The 15,593-nt window shown below is 33.7% G+C and overlaps 2 protein-coding genes across 5 annotated transcripts in view; one reads left to right on the top strand and one right to left on the bottom strand.

Annotated features, from left to right (window-relative positions):
- Positions 1 to 8,838, bottom strand: part of LOC110461815 (tRNA 2'-phosphotransferase 1-like) — a 14,249-nt gene extending 5,411 nt beyond the window's left edge. Inside the window, exons 1-5 of the mRNA XM_021515500.1 lie at positions 8,660 to 8,838; positions 8,225 to 8,391; positions 7,482 to 7,580; positions 1,003 to 1,066; positions 714 to 770 (exon numbers count right to left, since the gene is read on the bottom strand). Coding sequence (XP_021371175.1) covers positions 714 to 770; positions 1,003 to 1,066; positions 7,482 to 7,580; positions 8,225 to 8,391; positions 8,660 to 8,738 — 466 coding nt within the window. The 5' untranslated portion in view covers positions 8,739 to 8,838. The remainder of the gene's footprint in view (positions 1 to 713; positions 771 to 1,002; positions 1,067 to 7,481; positions 7,581 to 8,224; positions 8,392 to 8,659) is intronic.
- Positions 5,800 to 15,593, top strand: part of LOC110461813 (ras-specific guanine nucleotide-releasing factor RalGPS1-like) — a 98,552-nt gene continuing 88,758 nt past the window's right edge. For 3 of the 4 annotated variants that reach the window (XM_021515491.1, XM_021515490.1, XM_021515489.1), the window contains exon 1: positions 5,800 to 6,152. In XM_021515491.1, coding sequence (XP_021371166.1) covers positions 5,991 to 6,152 — 162 coding nt within the window. In that variant the 5' untranslated portion in view covers positions 5,800 to 5,990. Of the gene's footprint in view, positions 6,153 to 8,918; positions 9,186 to 15,593 lie in introns of those variants that run through there. The other variant, XM_021515495.1, reaches the window with a different exon arrangement.

Genomic DNA, 15,593 nt, shown 5'->3' with positions numbered 1-15,593 from the left:
GCCCGCCCGCCCGCTCACATGATAACATAATACGTCCCCGTCTTCGACGGGCGTATAACAACAGAAATTTGGGACACATAAAAAACCAACAAGCCATCGCGACCTCTAACAGATTAAACATACGCTGTAACACATGTGACACCAATCATGATGTCTCCTGTCAAATGTAGTTCTAAAGTATCTCGATCATCGACAATCTGAGTAAATATTTCAGTAAACAAGCCAGGACATAGTCAGAAGTCATTTTTGAAAAGACAACAAGAACTGAGGAGACTACAAACAATAAAAACAAACATCCTGAACCCCCAGAGAACTATCGAAGACAAACCACTGTGCCCCGGAAGGGTAAGCGTTCCTGCACCGCATGTAGTACTCAGTATTAAGTCTTTCTAGTCTCTGGGAAATAAAGTCAATATATTTTCAATAAATTCAATTAATCTTTAAGATCGAAATCGTGTCATAGTCAATTTCTTACACACAAAAAGAAAATAATCCAAGTAGAACATGTTATGGTTTGTATTGGTCAATACAGACATTGACATCTAAAACGTCCTGATGTTTAGAACAGGAACCTCTGGAGAAGCAAATCAACTACAATATAACTTGGGGAATAGTATATTAATTTTCACAAATATGCACATTTTTGAGAATCCATATCAGCTATGTTAATGTATAGTTATTGAACATGATTTTCAGTAATATATCACACTTACCTCTTAATGCCTTGTTCAGGTTTATCTCGATGGCAATGTCACAGTAAGAAGGAAACCCTGCCAACACAAGTCAAAACGCTAAACTATCCCAGCAAAGGGGGAGAACTCTGGCATACTTGATTCACCCCATTAAACGGGTAAAACCAATTGTAATTTGTTAAGTTAAATCAATCATGATAATAAAAGAAAATGCTCTAAGTAAATGAGTTTAAATGATAACTTAGGAACAAAAATGTATAGTTCGATTGAACCAATATGGTTTAAACAAATTTCACAGCTTTTAACTTACCACTTGTCTGTCCACTTTCTCCTTGAGCAAAATGAATGTGATCCCTTCTTTTTCTTGACAAACCCTGCAAGTTTAATAAAACACATGGTGTTGAAAACCCCTGCAACATGGAAAAGAACAGAACAAAATCTTACCAGCTGATGAGCTTATTAAAATATTAATTTAATTTCGTGATCCTTTCACATTATACCTGAATTTGATGACCCCGGTCATTAGTTAAAAATGGCATTTATTTAAATATCTTCAGATTTCTACATCTACCGTATTAAACTGAGGTAAAATTGTTTTAATTTTATATATAAAAAAAATACATGAAATCAAATAAGAAATATCTTAATTCAGTAACATTTTGTCTATCACTAAAGCTGAACAATTCTAATAGTTCTCTAACTTCATAGGGACAACACTGTTGTGGGCTAAGTGTTCAGCCATGTGTTTTGAAATAAAGCCAATGAACAAAATGGTTGCCAACACAAATAAAATGACAGATGTAAGGCCTTTAATAACAGTATACAGTATTATATACTGCTTAACACAGGGGCATGGATCGCTTTACTTGTAATATCAAAAAATTAAATGGTATCTTTTAGTAGAGGAGACCACTATTTTTTAATATTACAAGTAAAGCGATCCATGCCCCTGTGCTGCTTACCATAGCATTAAGGTACATGTTCAAATAATTTAGAATTTAGCAGATTAAATCTCTAATTTTATATAAGTACTAATAATAGAAAAATAAATATATGGTTTCATGTAATTTTAAGTAGCTAAACTTACAAATACGAAATCTCTGATTTTATTTAAGTAATATGTAAAAATATAAAAATATCTCTGTTTTCTTCTTCATAATTTAGAGATTACCGGTAAATGATAATACATCTCTGTATAATATTTTTAGATTAGATAATACATCTCTGATTTATATAATTTTTAGATTGGATAATACATCTCTGATTTATATAATTTGTAGATAAGATAATAACATATCTCTGTATATAATTTGTAGATTAAATAATTATATATCTCTAATTTAAATCATTTGTAGATTAAATAATGACATATTTATGTTTTTAGCTAAGAAATAGGTTAAATATTATATATATATAACAGCTTTAATTTTATATTATAAGTATATATATATATGAACATTAAATAATATCACTGATTTTATATTATATGTACATTAAATAATATCACTGATTTTATATCATAAGTCAGGATTCAATTTAAAAATAAATATCATGTCTCCGATTTTTTGTTTGCAAGTAGTAGATTAAATAATATATTACCTCTGATTTAGAACATACTTCATACTTTGAGATTTATGATATAGCTATTGATTATACATATCAATTAGCTCAAGCTGAAGTTACTGATCAACAGTCAGAATCCATTTCCTCCTCAGTACTAGCAGTGTTTTACACAGACATCGTAAACACCTAACAGTCATTATTACTATGTGTCACAATGAGTGAAGATCTTATTTGCTAAACATTTAAAAAATATAATTGTATCATTTACTGAAATGCTTCATCAGATATATTTTTTCATTTACATTTTTACATACTCTGGATCGTTCTTTTTCCAATAATGTCTTTCGATTGAGTGAGTATTACTTAACAGCCTCATGAAGGAGATTGTGAAAGCTTGTTTATATATATATATATATATAAGATGGTATACAAATATTGAACTCCCTCCACTGTATCTATGTGTCGGTCTGTCTAAGGTCATCTCAGCAGACAATATATGACTGCATCGCACACCAGTATTAGGGGAGTTACACACCAAACACCCAAACAAACAGGAAGACATCCTTGGCAGAATGTGTGTCACGAGACATACAATTACCGTAAATACCACAGTAGCAGTATATGTTCTTGTGTAATCTAGCAATACAATGTACCTGCTTATATCCAATTACAATTTAAAATACAGCAATCAACTATTCTTAATTCTGTATTAAGGTCTCCACAATTAACACGAAAGTGAGGTTGATGACAGGGTGAGCATCAGAACACTTATTCCGTCTTTTCGTATTGCAGAGTTATCTGCTATTGTGAGCAGGTATTGATTGTTACGTCATTTGTTTGTGAGAGTAACGTCATCAATATTTGAGAAAACGACGTAATTTTCTCACACAAACCAATGATGTAACAATCAATACCTGCTCACAAGAGAAGCTAACTCTGCAATATGCAAAGACGGAATAGCAAACCCGGCCAGATCCTTGATGATTGGTGCCATACCAATGAATGCCTACATGACCCTCCCAATAGTGTCATCCTCTATACATAGGTATTCAGTATATGCAAGTTTCCTTTACATAGAGATGTCCTATTTAACAAGTGCCTTTTACCTACAGATATCATCAGTACAAATGTTCTTTTACACATGGTCCTCCAAACGGAGTCCACTATACAGGAGATCAAATGTATACAAGTATCTTTCTAAACAAAGTGTCCTCTGTACACAAGCATCTTTTGCATACAGGTGCCCTCTATAATAAGGTTTTACAGGTATCCACTGTACAGAGGTATCTTTTACATACAGATATCCTCATAACAGGTATTTTATCTTCTATACACCGGTGTCCTCTGTACACAGATATATTTATACACCGGAGTCCTCTGTACACAGATATATGTATACACAGGTGTCCTCTGTACACAGATATATTTATACACAGGTGTCCTCTGTACACAGATATATTTATACACAGGTGTCCACTGTACACAGATATATTTATACACAGGTGTCCACTGTACACAGATATATTTATACACAGGTGTCAACTGTACACATGATATATTTATACACAGGTGTCCTCTGCACACAGATATATTTATACACAGGTGTCCTCTGTACACAGATATATTTATACACAGGTGTCAACTGTACACATGATATATTTATACACAGGTGTCCTCTGCACACAGATATATTTATACACAGGTTTCCTCTGTACACAAGATATATTTATACACAGGGGTCCACTGTACACAGATATATTTATACACAGGTGTCCACTGTACACAAGATATATTTATACACAGGTGTCCTCTGTACACAAGATATATTTATACACAGGTGTCCACTGTACACAGATATATTTATACACAGGTGTCCACTGTACACAGATATATTTATACACAGGTGTCCACTGTATACAGATATATTTATACACAGTTGTCCTCTGTACACAGATATATTTATACACAGGTGTCCACTGTACACAGGTATATTTATACATGGGTGTCCACTATACACAGGTATATTTATACACAGGTGTCCTCTGTACACAAGATGTATTTATACACAGGTGTCCACTGTATACAGATATATTTATACATGGGTGTCCACTGTACACAGGTATATTTATACATGGGTGTCCACTATACACAGGTATATTTATACACAGGTGTCCTCTGTACACAGATATATTTATACACAGGTATCCACTGTACACAAGATATATTTATACACAGGTATCCACTGTACACAGATATATTTATACACATGTATCCACTGTACACAGATATATTTATATACCGGTGTCCTCTGTATACAGATATATTTATACACAGGTGTCCACTGTACACAGATATATTTATACACAGGTATCCACTGTACACAGATATATTTATACACCGGTGTCCTCTGTACACAGATATATTTATACACAGGTGTCCACTGTACACAGATATATTTATACACAGGTTTCCACTGTACACAGGTATATTTATACACAGGTGTCCTCTTTACTCAGATATATTTATACACAGGTGTCCACTGTACACAGGTATATTTATACACGGGTGTCCTCTGTACACAGATATATTTATACACAGGTGTCCTCTGTACACAAGATATATTTATACACAGGTGTCCTCTGTACACAAGATATATTTATACACAGGTGTCCACTGTACACAGATATATTTATACACCGGTGTCCTCTGTACACAGATATATTTATACACAGGCGTCCACTGTACACAGATATATTTATACACAGGTGTCCTCTTTACACAGATATATTTATACACAGGTGTCCTCTGTACACAAGATATATTTATACACAGGTGTCCACTGTACACAGGTATATTTATACATGTGTGTCCACTGTACACAGATATATTTATACATGCGTGTCCACTGTACACAGATATATTTATACACAGGTTTCCACTGTACACAGGTATATTTATACATGGGTGTCCACTGTACACAGATATATATATATATATATACAGGTGTCCTCTGCACGCAGATATATTTATATACAGGTGTCCACTGTACACAGATATATTTATACACGGGTGTCCACTGTACACAGATATATTTATACATGAGTGTCCACTGTACACAGATATATATATATATATATATACAGGTGTCCTCTGTACGCAGATATATTTATATACAGGTGTCCTCTGTACACAGATATATTTATATACAGGTGTCCACTGTACACAGATATATTTATACATGTGTGTCTACTGTACACAGATATATTTATACATGGGTGTCCACTGTACACAGATATATATATATATATATATACAGGTGTCCTCTGTACGCAGATATATTTATATACAGGTGTCCACTGTACACAGGTATATTCTGTATGCATGTGTCTTCTGTACAAAAGAATCTTGTATGCACAGGTATCCTCTGTACACAGGTATCTTGTATGCACAGGTATCCTCTGTACACAGGTATCTTGTATACACAGGATATCCTTAAGGACACAAACAATAGTGTTGAATCAGCATTACAAGGAGATGGGGCTTTATTACACTAGCAATGGTAGATCATGCATTTTGTACACACCCTTCATTATATATAGACTCTAAAAAGGCAGTATGACTGAAGTCAATTCACCCACCTGAACATGTTAGTGTATGTTTTAGTGTGATAGTGATCATAAGTAACTAAGTCTACACACAACCTACATATAACAGGTATACACCAGGAATTTAAGCATGCAGCCTGAGGTCAACAACAATCACTTCCAGAAGGATATAAAGGAACAGCTTCATTTACCTAACAAACTTGTTAGTCGACTGAAAATATCACGACAAAGAAGTCGGTCCAGCTCTGATCTGGAGGTCACTCAACAGTTACTGGTACCGAAGCCAGTGTCGGTGAGTAAACTATCAAGTCTGTGTGTTACATTACAAATGGCATCATTGAGTTTACACTGCCAATTCTGTGTGTTACATGTTAGTTTCAGTGTCATGAAGTCTGTTTGACATAAATGAACATGTTCCTTTAGCAAAACTGGTCTGGGTTGATCTTCTGCAACCAGGGCGCTCAATTGGTAGAGCATCCATCCAGAGTTTGAAAGGTCCTGGGTTCAAACCCTGGTCCGGCTTGCATTTTTTCTTCTCCTGTTTCAGTGGTGCCTGTGACCAACCCTTGTTTCAAGAATCTGGGTTGTAAATATAGTTGTGTCTTTGGGGCCAAGATTAAGAAAAAGGCGGAAGAAATGTAGCAGAACTGGACAGAGTCTATTGTCGGTGAACAAGTAACTCAAGTGGCAGGACATCTGTCTTGAGTTTGGAGGGTCCCGGGTTAGAATCCTGGGCTGGCCGTGCATTTTTCTATCTCCTGTTACACTCCTATGCATTATTTTTAACTGTTCATTGTATTTGTGATATTGGCATTGACCATGGAACCTGGAATAAGATCTCCTTGAAGCTATTCTGATACTTGAACTTTGCTTTAATTTTGATTGAATCTGTCAAGAAATTAATGAATGTCGTCACTGAATTGGTTGACAAATTTCTATAAATAGCACTGGTGACCTTGGCTTTGAACATTGAAATACAAAGACAATGAAGGGATTCTCTTGGAGCTTGAGCTTTGTATGTAGATTGATAGCAATCTGTTAAGAACTGAAACCACAACAGCAAATACACTGTATTGGGACAAGATTGATGGACGTGGGCAACACATTTCTATGTCATTCCCTATGTAACAGAAGTAATTATCTTTTCAATGCCTTTGTTAGGAGTCGAACCCAGGACCTCTGCTTTACTTCCCTTCATTATGCTCAACTGAAAAAAAAGGGAAAAAAAGCTCCCTAACCAAGTTGGTAGGAAGTGGCTATTTATTTTACTACAGTAATATCCATAAAATGGCAAGGGCAAACAAATCAAGAACTGTTTTTTGCGAATTTTGTATATGGTGCAGTTTGCATGATGCTTTAAATACAGAAAGTGACATCAGATCAATGTAAGTCAAATACTAACTCAAGATCCCCTACACATCTATGTGCATGTATGTGTCACTTCCTGTATCTCAAGGAACAAAATGTCTGGACAGTGCTCTTTGAACTTAAAAAGACCAAATAATAGCTATTTCAGTACACATTAGGGTAATAACTCTGTAGATTATAATTGAATCACTATATATGCAAAACTAAATATGACCGTGGAAACCTTTCAATGATTCAAGGCAATTATTCTTACCGTTGTTTTGATAGATTCCCAATTATGGCTGCGAGAACCATGCAGGACAACGCGGGCATCACTTGCATGGGTAATGGGTGTAAGGTCCTCATCTGATAACTGCAAACAACAAATCAAACCTTATTTGAACAATTTGGCTGATAATATCTGTATATACTGGTATATAATAATTGTAGAGGATACATATAAGCCTATTAAGCACATACATGTACACATCCTTCATTCCCTAAACTTTATGTATACTTGACGATGCCTATGTAGCAGAACTGGACTTTGTTGATCAACAGTGACCAGGTACCTCAATTGGTAGAGTCTAGAGTTTGGAGGGTCCAGTGTTCAAATCCCAGCCTGTCTGTGCTTTTCTATTTCTCCTGTTACACTGGTCTATAAAGCTCGAACTAAATATTTAAATGTCAGTTAATAGAAAGAATATTTCATTGATTAATACCAACTGTTTAGTTTTATTAGCTGACTTTGGTCAAACTCTATAATAAAGTCTGAACTCTGGTACATCACAATTCTGAAATAACTTAAAATCTCCTTTTAACATTTTTTGATGGGGCAGAGATTTTAAAAAGGGGATAGTCAGTTATTTTGGACAAAAACATTCATAGTTCAAGGATAATTTAGTATTCCTAAGTGTTTTTATGAGAGACTGTGGGTGTATTTCTACACAATAATTACCTGCATGGAGTGTCCTTGTGTTGCCTTTATTTGTGGGTGTATTTCTACATAATAATTACCTGCATGGAGTGTCCTTGTGTTGCCTTTATTTGTAATTTATTGAATATGCTAGTTTTCACTTTGAATCTTCCTTTTCTATCTCTCTCTACAATTTTGCGTACATCGTCTTCTGTGGAATTGTTGGCTTCAGGTAGTTCTAAAATGGCTTCCACCTCGACATATCCGTCTGCAAAATTAAAACATAAAATGTTTGTTTATGATTTGAAAAAAAAAGTATTGAGAGCAAATTAAACCTATATTGATCAGGTGACAACTGATTTGTAAATTAGAATTACATGTATAATCTCTTTGGACTAAAAATATAGAGGAAGTGATGCTGTAGATGATACACCATATCCCATATACCCTCCTGCTATAGATTATTTCTCTGATAATGTTGCGCTGAAAAAAATGATCACATAACCTTGTTACATATTTAGTGACATTTTACTCACCGGTTGAGACTTCAAGACCTCTTTGACGAGCATCATGACGAAGTAACTTTGCTAGAAAACGAGAGAGACGATCAGACATATTCAGAGAAGAAAAGCATCCAACGTATAATTCTAGAAAAATGGCATTGCCTTCAAATAGGCTACGTGTACTAGCAGCATTGTTTTTCCTTGAATAGATCTAGGTCAAAGCGAAAGCGAAAGTAAACTTCAACAACATTGACATATATTTATTAACGAAGCATTCGAATATACGCCATGATCGTAAAAAGTACCACACATTAGTTTATTTACCAAATATATCACCACTTTTAAAGATGATATTAGTGTCGCAGCAGAAGCCGACTTCTATTGGAGCTCTCTATTGTTGGAAGATACGAAAAGTGTATCCACGTCAATTTTCATAATTTTTCGCCATTGTTGGAAAGCCTTTTACTACATGTTTTACTGTTTCCAGCGGAACTTTCAATTTTTTAAAATACTACACAGTATCTAAATCTTCATGGATTGAAATGAAATCATAACAAAGGTGAGAATGTTTAACGATTGCATGCATATTTTGAACAGAGTAATGAAAGCGAAATTCGATACTTCGTCTGCATCTTCATCATTGACAGCAAAATGTCTAACAAATGATGATTCATGCTTCTGAATCACTTAACGATACAGAATAATACATTCTGGCTTATGGAATTGAATACTTCTAATATAAAATCCTAAATTCCATTCAGCAAATTAATCACAACCCCTCATACGACTTATATTAATAATCCTGCCTTAAGCTTGGGGCTATATATATTTACTGTCAGTACAGTAACAATTTCATTACTAAAATGGGGAACAAAGTAATATAAATGAGAAAAAAACCCATAGAAAATACTTTAAAACATAAGGAATAAGAAAAAGTGTTACTCTTTCAACATAATCCAATAAATAAGACAATGCAGTTGCATTTAATTTGTGCACTAAAGAATATCAATTCTGAAAGTCTAACATGAGTGCAGGCAAATTTGCGATGCACCCAAATTCGCCACCCTGTGACGAAAATGCCATATGATGTCATAATACATGGATGTGAGGTAAATAATGTCACAATATTTTTCAACACAGTTAAAGCCTTCAAATATTTTGACAAGAAGAAATATAAAAAGGGAAAAGTGATATAGGCCTATAATTAATTAAAACAGTTATAAAATATCTTGTAACACAACAAATCTTAAAAAACTTGGTCTGTGTGATGGACATCGCGTCAACTTGAAGTAATTAATCTGAGGCCTGATGGTTGTGATTTAGTGTAAATTTACGCATTATACATACAAATTGAAAATACTCATTAGATCTCGACGCTATTTGCAGTTCAAGTTATGGTCGACTGAGCCGTCAATGCAAATAAATTGTTTTTTCTACAAGTGTACTTTGGTACAATGTACTGACGATTCTATGCTTGTTTATGGAAATGACAATCGGAAAGATTTGATTTTCCATTTTCTATTTCCATGCAATTTGTATTTAGAATACAATGCAATTAACCAGTATCTTTTAAAAAGTATTGTTTGCGTCTAATGTTCAGCCATCTTACAACACCTCAATTAAAATACCATCTAGAAATTTTCTAGCTTGATATATATGAAAAGAATTTGTTGTCGGCCTGAAAGTACTGCTGTACAATCGCATGATTATTTCAATGTTTATCATTGTTACATACACACTTGGAGCTGTTTGTATCAGTACGACTTGTGTAACATAAGTATTCAAAATTTTACATTTATATAAGTGAAATGTTTGAAGGTCACAAAACTGCCTGCATCTTTGAGCAAAACCATGGAAGGCTTGATGACGTCACAATGGTTGCTGCGTGACGTCATTCATGCGTGTTTTCAACAATGATTATTTATAGGAATTTCAGTCAAATCTTTTTCTGTACTGGTGCTCGTCGTCATTTTGATACATGCGTTTTCGGACAAATTATTAACTGAAACCCATACTAATGTGATGAATTTGCCTACACTTATGTTATAAAATATTACCTAACATCACATTTATAATTCACTAGAACAGGTCAGTATATAAAATGACCTTATTATCTAGGAGTGACCAAAGGCAGAATCAAGTTTAGCAAGCACAAAATTAAAGTTATTAAAAAAATTGTGGATGCGATCGTTTGGATGTTCCATTGCATGAACAAGCTATATGTTTAAACCCTTTTGTTGATCGATCATGTTAGATTGATCATGCTAATTAAACATCAGATAGCTACAAAAAGGGTGTAAAATAAGACATGCAGCTAACTATATATATAGTACTGAACATCCAGATGGATAGATTAAATATCAAATTTCCCAAGTTCCTTTTTTCATCTAGATTGGCTATTCTTAAAAACATACTTGAGTATATATAGCCGCTGAAAATTGTCTAGCTTTTCCTATATTCTTCAATGTTTATATAACTTATATATAATACACATGTATATTAATTAAGTATGTTAACATGGATGCTAAGCCAACAACGTCAGTCATTTCTTATTTGGATTATTTCCCTTTACACTTCTGGCATATATATGCAGGGATGTACATACTCGGCTGATGTCTGGGGCTAATAAATCAATTTTGTATTGGTCAGATTTGTCGAACTTTCAAAAATATGCTTGCAATAAATCTGGATATGTGAACTTGTCTTTATATAAATCTAAAATTACATATTACAAATATGAAATGGTACAGTACACTCAGATCCTGCACCTCAATATTTGCTTGCTGAAGTAATTTTGAAATTTATAACTATACATAAATTTGTCATGTCATAGAATATTATCAAGTTTTGCATACATGTCCTTTAAAAAAAAATATTATTCAGCTGTCAAAAAGCAAGATTGCAATATTAATTAATTGATCTGAGGGATTGCTTAATAATTATGCTAAAGTGCAATAATTGCTTTGATGGTACATTGCAGCTACAAGTATCACATAGAAGGAAAGACAGAAAAATACATGCTCTATTATAAGAAGACCACAATCTCTCACTCTCTTACTTGCATTTATCTTTGTTATATAGTTTACAAATTAATTTGGAATCTAAATCAAATGTGCTCAATAGAGTGAACTTGTCTTAATAGTATAGGATTCTATGAAAGGGAGATAATTAAAAAAAAAAATGGTGAAACTTATCGGTATCAGGTAATATGTATTTGAATTCCTTTTTTTTACTTATACCAGTATATATGTGATAAAAGAGATAAAACTTATAAAAGATAAAAAAGATTGTGATCCAATATTTCTCATGAATCGAAATCTATTTTGAGTCTTTAAAATAGGAACTACAAAATGTAGTTTGATTGAGTATATGTATATTAATCCAATCTCGGGTATAGATGCTAAGCTAGAAGAACAACATACAATTACAGAAACAATATACAAAGAATAAACATACAGATTGGTTTGGATGAACTACTTCAAATCATGATTTATTAGCGCATTACATAATTATCAAACAGTAAAATAACAATAAATCAGTATCATTATTTTGTAGTTTAAACTTAAACTATGGTCCTCATACTACACTAGACAAAGTAACATAGAAACTACAAATACAAAATTGGGTAAGGGTGGGTGGGAATATGAAATGCCTGCCGCTGCCTCGACAGAGAATTCTAAAGTGAAATTAAGTGATGAGATGTTAGAGGACAGCATATGTTGGCCATGGGGGTTGTCCTCCATAGGGAGTAAACATTTCATTGGTCAGCTGCTGGCTCTTGTGCCCTGCTGACATATGACATCTATTGGTCAGTTTGACCAGTCATGTAACCAAATTGGGGTATGTAAATTGCTGACTTGAGGGTCTAAGGACCTATATGATTTATAGCTGAAACCTGATAACACAAAGAAAGCTGACCACTGTATCATATATTGGCCAGCTGGTAACCCATGTGTTGGATTACCTATATATAAAAGCTATAAACTTTATGCAAATAAAATTGCTTACCAATCAAAATATTATTAACATATTAATAACTTAATATTCTTATTAATCCAATCTTAGGTATAGATGCTAAGCTAGAAGAACAACATACAATTAAAGAAACAATATACAAAGAATACATGAACATACAGATTGGTTTGGATGAACTACTTCAGACCATGATTCATTAGCGCATTACATAATTATCAAACAGTAAAATAACAATAAATCAGTATCACTATTTTGTAGTTTAAACTTAAACTATGTTCATATACACACAACACCTGTAATGGTTAATTTAAATCACTTGCATGGTTTTTAATTAACATAGAATGACAGTGATTTATGGTTGATTACGATAAACCTCTTGCCTTATAAAATTTGAAAATTAACTAACTCAAGTTATAGAAATATGATAACCAATCACCGCTCATTGGGGAACATCTCTGTATAAACTGAAATATGTTATTGAAGCATCCAGAAAGATTCAGCTATCACAGTCAACACAGTCCTAGTAAGAGGTACAATTTGAAAATTCTTTTATTTAAAAATATGTTATTGTTGTTTATCTTCAACTAAGTGTTATAATCATTATTGATTTTGCAGTATAACTATAAGTTTGTGATTATGTCTTCATATTTCTAGCATGTATAAATGTTTCTAATTAAAGTATATTTTGAGATATACCCCTTCTTAGACCAGCTATCAAATATCAATAGCTTGAACAGATTCAAGAAGATTATAGATTCTAATTTAGAACTTATGCTATAAATATCTGAATATTATAACATGATCTTCATATCACGACAAGCCTCTAATTCTTTGAGGGTCAAAAGCCATTTTAGGAGGTCAATCATATACCCATATCTGTAGGTTTGTTTTAACGTTATGGTCCTCTACAGCTTGACACTTAGCTCTATAGTCTTGCCAGACAGACCTGTAGATTGTTGTTGATCCTCTACAGTTTTCTAGTTTAACTCATTCACCCCTGAAATTTCATAATGAACTATTCCAACCTTTGAAATGGACAAGTTCAAATGTGTCTTCAGGGGTGAATGATTTAACTTGACACTTCTTGTCAGACAAATCTGTATATTAGTGTTGTTCCTCTAAATTATGTTAAGTCTAGCCTGGCAGACTGATATTGTAAACAGTGTGTTTTTGGACTTGGATATTTGAGCCCTGTACTTGAGCTAAATTTCATGTGGGACTTACCAAATTTATGAGGACTGTCCCATCATATCTCTTAGTGATGGTACTCATCAAAAGTTTGAAAAGATGTTCAGGATTTGCCTGAAAATAAATCTACAAGAATCGTTGTGAAAATTGTAAGTGATGCATAATATTGATCATTTTAGACAGCCAGACTCTGAGACATGTATTGAGTATTCATACACTGTCTAGTCTATATGTATGTATATATCTATTCACACTGAATAGTCGAGGCTATAAAGTCAAACTCGACCTATAGCCTGATGGGCACATGAACTGTTGATATTTCTAAGTCACACTCAGTCTAGCCGGTCGCATACTGGTTATCTGAAGTCACATTCAGTCTAGCCTGTCACATACTGGTTGTCTGAAGTCACACTCAGTCTAGCCTGTCACATACTGGTTGGCTGAAGTCACATTCAGTCTAGCCTGTCACATACTGGTTGTCTGAAGTCACACTCAGTCTAGCCTGTCACATACTGGTTGTCTGGTACTGACTTTCTGAAGTCACACTCAGTCTAGCCTGTCACATACTGATTGTCTGGTATTGATCTTTTAAAGTTACTCTCATTCTACCTTGGAACTGCCATGTGTCCTTACAAATAGCCATAATCCTGTCCAAGACTTGAGAGGGTTATCATCTCTTTCCTAGTGGGAAGTCAACGACCCGAAAATCAATGGTTAATTAGATTTATTGCTGCCCCGTTTTTGTAGTATACAAGTGTTATATAGAACCAGAAATAGAGATCCTTATAGGTGGTGGTATAGTTCTGTTACGTATTGATTGTAAATTGTTGTTGCTGTACATACAGAAATAGCTGTTGTGTTTATTATTACAGATTCTCAAATAAAATATTATATAATTTCATTTGTATAAATATATATAATCTGTCATTAATGCTGTGAAACTTCTCTCTCCTATAAATCTGATTACCTGGAAACTTCACCTTCAGACATAACTAATTCACATGAGAACAATTGACAATTGCTTTTTTCCCTATACACAAATAATATATTTTATGACTTCGACTTAATAAGAGCAACTACGTAGTAGTTTGCACTATTTTTCATTGTTCTGACATCAGTGAAAATTACCTGCCAAGTATAGGGAAAATATTCAAGTAAGTCAGAGTTAATCAATATGATATATCATCAAATATACATATTTTGATATGAATTAAATCATTTTTAAGGTCAAAATATCTGGATTAATTGTTTCTGGGGTCAAAACTAATGAAAAAAAAAAGGCATCCCTTCAAATTTTACATAGATATCTAGAAGAGATGGGGGCTACCCCAATTTATGATCCCATCCTCTGTCCACTTCCATTATAAACGAGTCTTGTAGACGATGTAAGGACCTAGTAAATACAGTATGTAGTCGTTACATTGTTGAAATTCTAAATATGACGAGTAGAGAAAGTTATACGTGAAAATTGCCACTACTTTCACTGGCTTATTTAAAGTAGGTGCCTGTCAGGGTTCATTGATCACCCTTTGCTATACATTTTACCTATAATATATCAATTAGATATGCTCAGGTGCCATTTCTATATTTTAGAGTGTTCTCAACAGCAGAAAACCAAAATTAGGCAAAGAAAAAAGTGCTGGATAGCCCTGCATGAAAGTGCTTTAGTGATATAAGATTTTCAGAACATGAACATCGTTTTCGTTTCAGATTTTTTTTGGTGCGCAAAATATTCGAGTAGAAGCTTTTTTCATGTTTTCAGCCTCAAAAAGTACCTGCGAAAATTACATAGGTGCACAAATTA

Source organism: Mizuhopecten yessoensis, unplaced genomic scaffold (genome assembly GCF_002113885.1).
Source record: "Mizuhopecten yessoensis strain PY_sf001 unplaced genomic scaffold, ASM211388v2 scaffold10685, whole genome shotgun sequence".
NCBI lineage: Eukaryota > Metazoa > Mollusca > Bivalvia > Pectinida > Pectinidae > Mizuhopecten > Mizuhopecten yessoensis.
This window is presented reverse-complemented; position numbering and strand designations above follow the sequence as displayed.